The sequence below is a fragment of the Babylonia areolata genome, chromosome 6, assembly GCF_041734735.1.
Source record: "Babylonia areolata isolate BAREFJ2019XMU chromosome 6, ASM4173473v1, whole genome shotgun sequence".
NCBI lineage: Eukaryota > Metazoa > Mollusca > Gastropoda > Neogastropoda > Buccinidae > Babylonia > Babylonia areolata.
The window spans coordinates 22,508,596-22,522,477 of record NC_134881.1 but is presented as its reverse complement, the minus strand read 5'-3'; the positions used below and the strand labels follow the sequence as shown (position 1 = coordinate 22,522,477).

Genomic DNA, 13,882 nt, shown 5'->3' with positions numbered 1-13,882 from the left:
TCAATGTACATCAGAATGATAATTGACTACTTTCCATCAATGTGTTGCTATGTAATATAAAGTGGCAATGTTTCGTGAAGCGAAATATAACAGTAACATACATGTAGACGGTTTGTTTGTTTGTGGTTTTTGCTTCTTCACAATTGTTGTGCCCATCCCAAAGGGCATTGCCATTATTAGAATGTGTGAAAGACTGGACCATGTGTTTCCTATTTGTGAGCCAAATTTGGTGTCGACCACTTTTTTCCAGTGAAAATGAATTTATCGGTTTTTATCTCCAACAAACATAGATACATACCAGTCTATTTTTGTACACAAATTTGACTATCTATCAGAAGCACGTCCACAACAAATCCAAATCAGCAATGGATCCGGTTCAGCTTTCCCCTCCATCCCTCAGGTGTTAGCATATTCGTTCGAAGCGTGACAGAAAACAGTGTTTAAGGTGATGACTTCCATGGTGTCAGGTTCTCTACCTCGCGTAGTTCTCTCTAAGCTTTCCATGTTGTGTCAGAAAGAGAGAGAGAGAGAGAAAGAGAGGGAGAGATTATGTGTGTTTGTGTGTGTGTGTGCGCGCGCGCGTGCGTCCCCGGTAACCCCGCCCCTCGGCCCCATCCCCGTTTCTCCCTTTCCTTTCCCCTTCTCTCCCTCCGCCTCCTCTCTCTCTCTCTCTCTCTCTCTCTCTCTCTCTCTCTCCCAGCCCGCGCCCCCCCCCACACCCCCCACACACACGTCAAATAACACTTCTAGTGAATAGACGTTAAACTGAAGATCTTACACACACACACACACACACACACACACGGACAGCCGAAACATTATCCTAAAAAAAAAGACACACACACACGCGCGCGCGCACGGACAGCCGAAACATTATCCTAAAAATTATTTTTTTAAAAGAAAAAAGACACACATTGTTGACAGTCGTGAGCCGAAACAAAACACAACAAGAGAGGTAAGGCCTTCAAGACTCACTTGTGATAAATTAAGTCCCCTAGCATTAATTACAGAGTAATTTCCCTTTTTTACTATCTGCACCAAAAACGTTTGCAAAATAAATAAAAATTCCATGCTTAGCAAAAGAAGTTCCTGTTTGAACAGAAAATGATAATAATGACTCCTCTTGTTGTTGTGTCAGAATAAGAGGTCAAAGTACCAAGTTTAGAGAATACAAAAAATATAAATATAACAGTAAATGAAGTTTGCATATAATTAGGCTTCTTTTTTAATTTTTTTTTGTGCCCATCCCAGAGGTGCAATATTGTTTTAAACAAGATGACTGAAAAGAACTGAATTTTTCCTATTTTTATGCCAAATTTGGTGTCAACTGACAAAGTATTTGCAGAGAAAATGTCAATGTTAAAGTTTACCACGGACACACAGACACACACACACACACACACACACACACACCACACACACACAACCAAACACCGGGTTAAAACATAGACTCACTTTGTTTGCACAAGTGAGTCAAAAATGAGTTGACATGTCCATCAAAATATTCCGACAGTGCCCGCAGGAAGAAAGAAACTGACGTCTCTGTGGCTTCACTGTGCTCTCTCCTTTAGCAGGGAGGGAGGCGAGGAGAAGCGAAAGCAGAAGAAAGGCAAGAAAATGGATGTCTGATGGTGTTTGATGAACCAGCTTTGATGTCCTGCCCAAAGGTAGGCATATCCTCTTGACAAACCACTGCAGCTTGAAAGCTTCGTATGCTGTTTCACTTCCGTATATCTGTCTAGTCTCTGTGGTCGATGACCCCCCCCCCCCCTCCCCTTAACCCCACTCCCTCCCCTCCCTCCCCTCCTCCCCCCGCACCTTCCCCCCCCCTCCCCGATCCTCCCTCAGCCCACCACCTCCTATTTTTTTCTCTGTGTCTGTTGTTTGTCTGTCTCTGTCTCTGTCTCTGTCTCTCTCTATCTCTCTCTCTCTTAGTCAGTGACCATCAAAATATGGTTTGAAGGCTGGATTTCTTAGCATTAACCAAGTAGTGGGCAGTAAGATGGGTTTTTTTTTTTTTTTTTTCTAATTTCAACAAATTCTGGTAAACAATTTTTATGTATTTGGAATTGCAGAATCACGTTTGACAGAACATATTTCTGACATTTCTGAAGTTGGCAGTCACGATATTCTTGGAGTAGTGGTTGACAATGATTTACAGTGGTCTGATCACATGTTATGTGAAAATGTAGCAAAAAAGAAAAGAAAAAAAAGATGTACCATCTAAACAGAATAAAACATTTCCTAAATGTTCATTTTCGAAAAATGTAATTTCATGCATCCACTCTGCAAGAGGAAATGTTCTCAAGCCGCTGTGTAGTCTACACAGACGTGCAATTGTTTAGTTATCTTGCACACCGACACCCGAAGACTATTGGCTATTTGATATTCTTCCATTCAAAGACAAGTTCAAATACGATCAATCTTATTTGGTTTTGCCCATACCCTCGATTGTGAGTAAAGTTCAAACTGACGTAAACTGTGACTGTGTAAGTATAGGTGCCTATTTCTACAAACGATCCTCGCTGGATTGATATTTGAAAACTGGAAATCATTTTATTTATTCGAATTATTTTACTTTTTTACTTGTGATTTTTTTTCCTCGCGAATCGATTGGTATGTTGTTTGTTTTTTTTAAAGTTCGATTTACTATTTTCAAGGATCGTTTGTAGACACGGTGGTAGAATCCACATTTTTTCCCCTCGAGACAGAATGAGTAGTGTTCACAAGGCGCGGATGTTCACTCCGTCAGTCACACAGAGGAGTGGAGGGGATGAAATGGGGATATAGTGACACAGTATGTTAAAGGAAACCGAAATCCTGGTGAGTACAAATCTGTATATTTTTTGTAGTCTGCCAAGATTTCCATTCGTGTGGACTCTGTTTGAGACTACTCCTCTCTTAAGAGATGGGAAAGGCGGTTTGCGGAAGGGTGCTGAGCGTTTCAGGTGGAACCTCAGCGGTTACTACCTGCCCCTGGGTCTGTAGGAGGTCCCTAAAGCTGCTTGTTCAATAACTGAGGCTGGAGCGGTCCAGTTGGGAATGGTGCCACTTGCTGTGGTCTGAAGGAAACTGGACCAGGAGGGTCCTGTCGGAAATCTTAGCCACCTAGAGGGACGGCCAAAAGAGGAGCATAGATAACAATTGGATAAATGCCAATCTTTAACAATATGATTTATTTCAAGATTTAGTTTTCTGAGAGAATGTGTGTGTGTGTGCCTGGAATGATCTTGAATATTTTGATATACTGAGTAAGAATTATAAAGAGTGAACGTTATAACAAGTTTTGCGCCTTCCGAGTGAATGGAATGATGCGTGACCGTGGAGTACGACTCTCTTTTTTTTTTCTTCTTATTTTTATGTCTCTAACTCTCTCTCTAACTCTGCCCCCTCGTGTATGTATCTGTCTGTCACCGTCTCTCTCTGTGCCGTTGTCTCTGTGTGTCTCGCTGCCTGTCTCCGTCTGTCCTTGCTCTCTTTCTCTGTGTGTGTGTGTGTCTATCCCTCTCTCTTCCTCTCCTCTTTCACTCTTCTATGGAATTTCGTTCACGTCAAAAGTCGAATACTTTATCAAATATGCATCAGTGAGAAACAAAGCAAACAATGTTCACCAGCAGTGAGCAGGAATTAAAATTAAGACACGCACGCACGCACGCACGCACACACACACACACACACACACACAAAATGATGTTAAATAAACAAATAAATGTAAAATATGCAGACACACGTTCACACATACACACACACATGCATAACAGATATGCAACAAACATGCAGTTTCACAGATATGAAAGCACGATCAAATACACATAAACGTACATGAGCACCAACACACACACACACACACACACACACACACACAAGCACGCACGCACGCACACTTGCTAAACAAAATTAATAACCTCTACTTTCTTCCGTATAAAACTTGACGCGCTGAAGACAAAATATAGTAAAAATATTATGTGCATTTGTGGTAAGCAGTTCGGCTTGCATCATAGTTTGTTTCAATGTCAGCAGTTACGTATCTTCTTGCCCAAGTATTTCACAGAGAGTAACTATTCTACAGATGATTTGGGGGAAGTTATTTCTAACGAGGTTCTTTTAGTAGAACTTTCAAAGGCATTATTTCATAGCCCTATTTCTACACTTCTTTGATGTACTTCATAATTATGTTAATGGTTTTAGTTATCATCATCATTATTGAATTGCTATTGTTAACGCTAATTTCATGTTAGTTATGCATTTCTTAGTAGTTTTCTACCTTTTCTGTATTATCTTGACTTCTCTTTCCCCTCTCCCCACCCGACCCCACTTTTTTCATTTTTATTATTTTATCATTATTTTTTTTAATTGTCTTTTATCACTAATAGTGAAAAGACGCTAAACTAAAGAACGAACACACACACACACACACACACACACACACACAGTGTGTGTGTGTGGGATCTACCATCTGCCTGTTTCTGGCGGCACACCACGCTGCAGGGAACCAGAGGCCCTGACGTGAAGATAATGAACCCGGACAAAAACACACAGTGCGCTGTTTGCCTGCACTCTCGTTTGTTCATCCACCCTTTTTGGGTTGTTGTTGTTTTTTTTCTCTCTCTCTCTTTGTTCCTTTATTCATTGATTGTTTTATTAGTTCTTATTCTGTCTTTGTTTCCCAGTTCTATCGACGTTTAATTAGACATTTACCCTAACCTACAATACACACACACACACACACGCGCGCGCGCGCGCGCACACACACACACACACAGACGCTCACAAACACACACACACACACAATGATGATCACAAGACGCTCACAAACACACACACACACACACACACACCACACACACGAATCAAGAACCAAGAAGATGTAATCCTTTGACCCCTGCTTGGGCACAGAGGATGGACATGAGCAACATAAGCATTACTTTAGATGTATATAACCCATTAAAATTCAACTAAGCAAATCGGTTTGGTGATTTAGCAAGCAGTGAAAAAGAAAACATTCTTAACTCACTCAGTACGGCCAGTCCTCTCTTCTCCTCTACACAGACCCTTCGGATGTCCAGGGGGTGTCTGAATGACCCAACCTTTAGCTTCCGTCGTCAGAATTGTGGTATTCTTTGTCAACATTCACCTATTCAGTATAAGAGCCTTCCGCTTGCAATATTTTGATGATGGTAACTGGGGTGAAACGCTGTTAACGTCGCCTCTTTCGCCGTTCGTATGGAGAGAGTTAAGTCATCCTAACAAATTAAATCGATGAAAAACTTGTAAAAAATTGATCTTGACACATATCAATTTTCCCTTCGTGAATTTGCATGACTTTGAAGATACCCCCCCCCCCCCCCCACCCCATCTCCCTTTGAATATATTACAAAAATTAGATAAATGTGTTGGTTTCCTGTACTTATTGGGGATAAACTCTAAGATCATCAAATTTCATGGAATTATAAAGATGAAATTCATCTCCAATTACAACCATATCTTAGTTACGGCAAATGTGCTTTTCTCGTGTAATGTTGTGATGGTGGTGAAAATATATTTCTCATTTCCAAATTAAGTTTTTTTGTTTTTGTTTGTTTTGTTGTTGTTGTTGTTGTTTTTATAATATAAAATAAACATGTACTGCTATGCGATAGTGAATCACGCCAATTCAAATATATGTCTTGCAATTCTTGTCTGTCTGATTTATCGGCATAACCATTTTATTTACAAATAATTGCAATTCACAGACACAGTCGAATCCTGTATCGGTCAAAATGTTTATAACACCATTACGATTATGGTGAAGTGTAGCAATCCTGTATCAGTCAAAATGTTTATAACACGGTTACGATTATGGTGAAGTGTAGTAATCTTGTATCAGTCAAAATGTTTAGAACACGGTTACGATTATGGTGAAGAGTAGTAATCCTGTATCAATCAAAATGTTTATAACACGGTTACGATTATGGTGAAGAGTAGTAATCCTGTATCAATCAAAATGTTTATAACACGGTTACGATTATGGTGAAGAGTAGTAATCCTGCATCAATCAAAATGTTTAGAACACGGTTACGATTATGGTGAAGTATAGCAATCCTGTATCAGTCAGAATGTTTATAACACGGTTACGACATGGTGTAGTAATCCTGTATCAGTCAAAATGTTTATAACACGGTTACGATTATGGTAAAATGAGAATACTATTTCTTAACACAATTTGTACAAAGCGTTATACATTTTATGGAGTATTGATTTTCTCTGATGTGGATGATATAACGTCTCTATAGAATCAGATCATTCTTTATTTAGTCAATTCGCGCGCGCGTGCGCGTGCGTGTGTGTGTTCATGTGCGTGCATGTATATATATATATATATATATATATATATATATATGTGTGTGTGTGTGTGTGTGTGTGTGTGTGTGTGTGCGCGCGATCAAGGACTGACCAGCCCGCTAAACCATGTGTAGACGAGACATTTTTGAGGTGAAGAACAAGAAGATCTCGGTGAACAAAAATACAAACGAAGATGTAAATCATTAACTTTTTTGTTTTGTTTTCTGTTTTGTTAATTACATTTGAAGACCAGGTTTTGATTTATTTGACTTAAACAGACGTGGTCTGCAGTGAGACTGATCCATATCCTTCACCCCAATACGATCTATGGCCTTTCGCCAATGTAATTAAAATATTTTTTATTCTCTCTCTCTCTCTCGTTTTGTTTTGACTATTCCCTCGCCTCTCTCTCTCCATCCCCCTTTCTCTCTCATATCTCCCTCTCTCCCCCCTCTCTCTCTCTCTCTTGATACTTCCCCACCTTTCTCTCCCTCTCCATCTTTCTTTCCCTTTCTCTCTCCTGTCTCTCTTCCTCCTTTCTCTCTCTCTCTCTTTGTCTCTCTCTCTCTCTCTCCATTCCTCTTTCTGTCTGTTCTGCCTGCTTGTATCTCTCTGCACACACACACACACACACACATATATATATATATTCACTTATTGGCACCATGAATATTAACTGTTCGTTTCATGTTGTCGTTTTTGTTCTTGTTAACGAAGAGGCAGAAGTGGGTGACAGAGGTGGTGGAGTGCAGTTGAGGATGTTTGTGATGGATACATAAACCTGTGTATGTTTAAAGAACTTGGGATTTTCAATTATTTTTGTTGACTAGTTTTGCTTTATTTGTTCGGTTGTTTTTGTTTTGTTTTGTTCTTCATTCAATATATTTGATGCTGGCAACCGAGAATTGCACCCCTTTTGACATAAGGGCTGTATTTGGGCCAATGTCAATCAAAAAATGTCTGTCTGTCTGTCTCACACACACTCACACTCTCTCAACCCCCCCCCCCCCCCCATTCCTATTGTCTGTCAATATATATATATATATATATATATATATATGTGTGTGTGTGTGTGTGTGTGTGTGTGTGTGTGTGTTATACATATATAGAGAGACAGAGAGATAGAGATACGGATGCGGATACGGATAGTTTATTCAATAAAGGTCATGGACCTCGTGAAGTGAACCAACATTCCAAATCAAAATCTTCCCAATGACAACAATAAATGATACACTGCAAATGATAATCTACAAACTGGATGATGCACAACTGAAAAGCTTTAGATCGATAAGTAAATAGCAAAATGTTTTTTTTTAATAGGTTTCGCTAGTTGATGACATAAGCATGGCAAGTAGAAATAAAGTAGGGTGCTTATAATGTTGTTTTGTGGAATTAACTTATGCCTAAGGTCATTGAAAGCAGGGCTGTTAACACAACACAAAGTGAAGGCCAGTTTCTTCAGCAGGTCTGCATAAGGGACAAATAAGATCAGAGACTTTTGACTTTCAAAAACGATAATGAAGAAGTCGGAATTCCTAATCTGAACGTGGTTGTGATATATCTTAAATGATTATATATTTTAATGGGCAGATAAGTTGGAATAGAATGCTTAGTAATGAACTGTCTGTAAAACTCAAATCGATAGCTGTCTTGAACATGATATGACCATTCTTGTCACATACAGTCAATTAATCTTGTTCGGAGTGTGCTAAATTAATCCATTTATATCGCTTACCCCTGCTGCCATCAAACATAACCAAATCCCAGTTAATGTAATTTAGCCCTAACCTTTGACATCCAGTTTACCTTGCCCCAGAGTCTAAATCATATAACATATTATATGCTTTTTTTCGGCAACACTGAATCTTCCATTTGTGTTATTTTCAATCAATAGCGAACACGTCTTCCTACGGAATTCAGGTGTATCAGATATTCATTTGTCTCCCCGTAAATTAAATCGTCAGGCGTTTCATGGTAACCACCATAAACCTTTTCAATGCAAATAAATGAATGTCCTTGCGCAAATTGCAGCATTACAGAGTCCCCAAATCTCTGCTCCGTGTTTTGCAATAGGTTGTACCTAGGAATCAGTTTCACAAATAGATAAAAAGACATTTTCTGAATTTGACAGTTTTTGTACAATACAAATGCGTATTTGGCTCTTCTTGCAAGATCTTTACATGCAACCGTGAAACTCAATTTTGCTGAAAATATATTTCTAAATATTTATACACATTCACTACAGGCATCGTTATTCCAATTTAAGTCCATTTTTCTTTAATTCCTAAATATCCACCTTTTCTGAATGCAGTTTTGTTACTTTTTGATATATTTACTTTCAACTGAAGTGATTTTGCAGCTCTAGATAGACTATTCAATAGTGTTTGTAAACCGATCAGACATCAACACAATATCATCAGCTAAGAGGAGAATGAATAAATCTAGAATATCACCGTTAAATTGTGCACCATGTTTTCTGTTTCTGATAATTTCTGAAGATGGTTCATTGATTAAAAAAAAAAAAAAAAAAGAGAGAGAGAGAGAGAGAGAGAGATAAAATAGGACAGGGCTGTATACATTACCTTGTTTCACGCCGGAAGTGCATTGAATATAATCAGTCATCCCCCCCCCCCCCTCCCGCATCTAACCCTTGCTTTTACACACGCATACAATACTCAAAATACATTTCAACAACCTTCCACGAACACCAATTTTTTAAAGAATTGCCATATAATTGTTCTGTTTATGGAATAGAAGGCTTTCTCAAAATCTATAAAAGCCACATAAAATTTACGATGTAAAGAACTGTTTATGAATAAAGGCCATCAAAGTAAACTTTTGATCAACAGTTAAATAGTTGTGTTTAAATCCTGCCTGGCATTCGCCTACAATACTGTTTTCTTCTATCCATTGAATATCTTGAAGCTTCTGATTTATTTACTGTACTATACAACTTACTATTTGCATCACAAGGAGAAATTCCTCAATGGTTATTCGGATTGTTCACATTGTCCTTTTTATACAGTGGTAGTACGATAGATTCGATCCATTTTTCAGAATAAATTCCTTTGTCAAATAACGAGTTGAAAGTTACAAAGATATTCAAAATCAAGTCAGATTCAATGGCATATTTCAACAGTTCTCCAATTATGGTATCAGGTCGTGCAGCGTTACGGTTTTTATTTTTTTCTAATTGTAAACATCACTTCTTCTACTGAGATTGGACGATTTGAATAAGCTTCTTCCTCTTCATCTTGTTCCCATTGCAGTACGTTATCAGAAACACCATCTTTTGGAAGAAAAGTTTTAAAGTATTCAAACAAACATCATCAGTAATGGTGTTACTGGCTGTTCTCTATAAAGAGCCATTTTACGAACATTGTTAAAAAAAAATCTGACTTCTGATGGAAGCAATTAATTATGTCAACAATCTATCAGTAAACTGTTTTAGCTTTCTCTTTTGCAAATGTTTACATTACCGTCTGGCCTTATAAAAACAATGAGGATCATCAACATCCAGAGTACGTCTAAATTTATTAAATAACCTGCGATCATTTTTTTTCTAGCGCTGCAACATTATGCATCAAACCAGTCTATTAGTTTTAACTTGTTTCTGGTACTTATTTGCATCTTCATCTGCTTTGCAGCATCCTTGATACATTCATCAAAAACGCTTAATGCTTGGTTTATATCAAAGACTAATTGCTAAGTTGTTTTTTTCCTTGAAATTTTATGAGCATACGTTATGACTGTATTCATCAGCCAAGTCGTCACTCCACACACATTTTTTTTTTTTTATAAAACAAAACCATTTCAAAACTCTGTGTTTTTCAATTCATAACCACAGCCTGCGAAACGGAGTTCCACATGCGTGTGATCGAATTCAGTTCCGTTAGACACACACAACGTACATGGATCACATAACAATGCAATCATATCACAAGACATAGTGAAATAATCATTCACACTGCATCCACTATCCGATATATAAGTGTAGCAACCATTTTGGTCACCGTGACACATTCCATCACTTGTTCACAAGTCAAGTGTGGTACACGTGTTCAACAACAATCGTCCATAGTTGTTCAGAACAGGATCTCCGGAACATCTATTATTACTAATTGGGCGACGTTTTCGCTGAAACTCTGATTCTCCTGTAACTCCCTGGCAGTGGTGGGAAATTTTACATGTCCTACAATGACAGAGAGAGAGAGAGAGAGAGAGAGAGAGAGATGCATACATAGATGCATGCATACATACAGAGACGGACAGAGACAAAGAGAATCCGAGAGATGAGCAGCAGCATGACGTCAGCAGTAGCACTGACGTCAGCACAAGGAAAAGCGGATCCAGGAGAAGAGAACATCAGCACGACCATACCATTCACTACCTCACCCCCCTCCCACAGCCACAGGCTACCCTTCCCCCCACTCTCTCTCTCTCTCTCTCTCTCTCTCTCTTTTTGGGGGGTGGGGGTGGGGTTTATTTGTTGATGAAATGTTGTTGAGCAGAATGTTGCTTTGCACTTAAGGGATTTAAGAATTAATCCCCGTCACCCCCTTGTCAATAGACCCTTACAGGTAATGACAATAAAAATGTCAAAGCGTCAAAGCGTCTTTCTCTGTCTCTGTTTCTTTAGTTCAAATACCCACCCACAATATCAGTGGCATCAACAGTCATCATTATCTTCATCGTCACAAAAACGCGGCGTCACTGTGTCAGAACGTTTTATTACGTTATAATGCCACTGACTCCTGACAGTCATCACACGAGTTGGAATTTCATGATATGGTGACATCATACTGATCAACAAACAAAGAAATCGTCATGATGTCCTGGTCACCTCTTCCTGGTCACGAAATTAAACATGCCCAAAACGTCCCGGTTTACGTCACCCTGGACATATAAATGACGATGAAACAGACTCCTGGATACGTCATATTTCCTCACAGTGTTATGATCAGCTCCAGGTGATGTCACTTTGATCACAGAACTGAAAGTGTATTGTTGCGACCGTGACACTAATGACAATTTAGACTGAAAATATGATGTCCTGACCGTGCCACTAATGACAACTGAAAATATAATGTTATGACCGTGACACTGATGACAATCAAAGCTAAAATTATGACCTCATCGTGACACTGACAGTTCAAACTTTAAGATGTGGTGTTCTGACCGTGACACTAATGGGATTTAAAGATGAAATATGTCTTCACAAAGACCACTAATGACAAAACTGAAATGATGATGTCCTCACCGTGACACTAATGACAATTAAAACAGAAAATGCTATGTCCTCAACGTGACACTAATGACAATTAGAACTGAATATATGATGTTCTGACACTAATGACAATTGAAACTGAAAATATAATGTCCTGACCGTGACACTAAATACAATTAAGACTGAAAATGCGATGTCCTGAGCGTGACACAAATGACAATTAAAACTGAAAATGCGATGTCCTGACAGTGAGACTAATGACAATCAAAACTGAAAATATGATGTTCTAACATTAATGACAATTAAAACTGAAAATCTGATGTCCTGGCAGTGACACAAAAAACAAATAAAACTGAAATTGTGATGTCCTGACCGTGACACGAATGACAATTAAAACTGAAAATATGACGTCCTGACAGTGACACTAATGACAAATAAAACTGAAATTGTGATGGCCTGACCATGACATTAATGACAATTAAAACTTACATTGTGATGTCCTGACCGTGACACAAATGACAATTAAAACAGAAAATGCGATGTCCTGACAGTGACACTAATGACAATCAAAACTGAAAATAGGATGTACTAACACGAATGACAATTAAAACTGTAAATATGACGTTCTGAACGTGGCACTAACGACAATTAAAACTGAAAATATGATGTCCTGACAGTGACACTAATGACAAATAAAACTGAAAATGTGATGTCCTGCCCGTGACGCTAATGACAATTAAAACTGAAAATGCGATGTCCTGCCCGTGACACTAATGACAATTAAAACTGAAAATGTGATGTCCTTACAGTGACACTAATGACAATTAAAATTGAAAATGTGATGTCCTGACCGTGAAACTAATGATAATTAAAGCTGAAATTGTGATGTCCTGACAGTGACACTAATGACAATCAAAACTGAAAATGTGAAGTTCTGACCGTGGCACTAATGACAATTAAAACTGAAAATTTTTCATCACCGTAACACTAATGACAATTGAAAAAGAAAATATGATGTCATGACCGTGACACTATTGACAGAACTGAAAATATGATGTCCTGACATTAATGACAATGAAAAACTGAAGATGTGAAGTTCTGACCGTGGCATGAATGACCAACAATATCAAGCACGCTGTCCTCTGATGGATGTGACGCTGATGCCAGCAGGACGCACAACGCTAAGAACAACATGCTGATGTCGATCCTGGAGACCTGACGTGGATCACAGTACCTTCAGTGACGTCACCTGATGACCAAAACTGACAGATGACACGTGCGTCCTGACCAACACACTTTGATGAACACACACACACACACACACACACACGCATACACACACACACACATTTTACAACGCCCGTAGAAGTCACACAGTGCTTTTGATCACACTGTGATGAACAAACAAAAACATACAATCCTTTTTGAGCATAGAACGGATTATGCGTTAAAGGTTTGTATCACAAATTACAAACCGTTATCGTTTCCATGATCGCAAAACGTCCATCGTATTTTGGCTTGGTGATTTCTGATCACAGAACTGGAAACATCATGTGATATCCTTTCCGCGTCATACAATAGCATTTTGTACTTGATGATGATGATAATGATAATAATAATGATAACAATAATGATGATGATGATGATAATGATAATAACAAATAATAATAATAATCTAAAAAATGAAAGATAATATAATAATGATAAAATCTATTGTGATAAAAAGAAATACAAATGCAAATACAAATGCAAACATTTGTATTTGTACAACAAATACAAACAGTAATAACAATGATAAGAATAATAACAATGGCAGTGTGCTAAAAGCACGTCACTTTGAAACACAAAACGTAAACACGGCCATTATGTCACGACCTCTTCACTGCAACACATCACTGTAACCCGCTAACGGCCTGATATGACCGTGAACGGAAGGTGAAGGTCATCATGAACAGAAGGTGAAGGTCATGACGCCCATGACGCACGCCTAGCATGACCCTGGAACTGCAAGGCGAACTCTAGGGAGCTACCCCCACGCCCTCACCGCCCCACCCCACACCCACCGTCATTATCGTGGTCACAAGACACACACATCTCTCACGCCCTCCTCCTCCAGCTGATCAAACTGGTCGTAGTCAGCCGCGTCGTCGTGACAGTATCCCCGAAAGTTCCGCCTCAGTCTGTGCGGGTTGACGTCTGGGTATGACGTCACCACCCTCCTCTCGTCCCCGGTGAAGTCCCCTGACCTGTCCCCCGCCCACCGCGGCCCGCCGGGCAGACCCGCCGCTCGCCGACACGAGCACTTCCGGTGCCGGCACAAGGCCAGCAAGCGGC

General features: G+C 39.2%; 1 protein-coding gene across 1 annotated transcript in view; it reads right to left on the bottom strand.

Moving 5' to 3' along the window:
- Positions 1 to 3,009: 3,009 nt before the first annotated feature.
- LOC143283475 (neuromedin-U receptor 2-like) overlaps positions 3,010 to 13,882 on the bottom strand; it is a 50,738-nt gene continuing 39,865 nt past the window's right edge. The window contains exons 5-6 of the mRNA XM_076589715.1: positions 13,650 to 13,882; positions 3,010 to 3,108 (exon numbers count right to left, since the gene is read on the bottom strand). The exon at positions 13,650 to 13,882 is cut by the window's right edge and continues 55 nt beyond it. Coding sequence (XP_076445830.1) covers positions 3,010 to 3,108; positions 13,650 to 13,882 — 332 coding nt within the window. The remainder of the gene's footprint in view (positions 3,109 to 13,649) is intronic.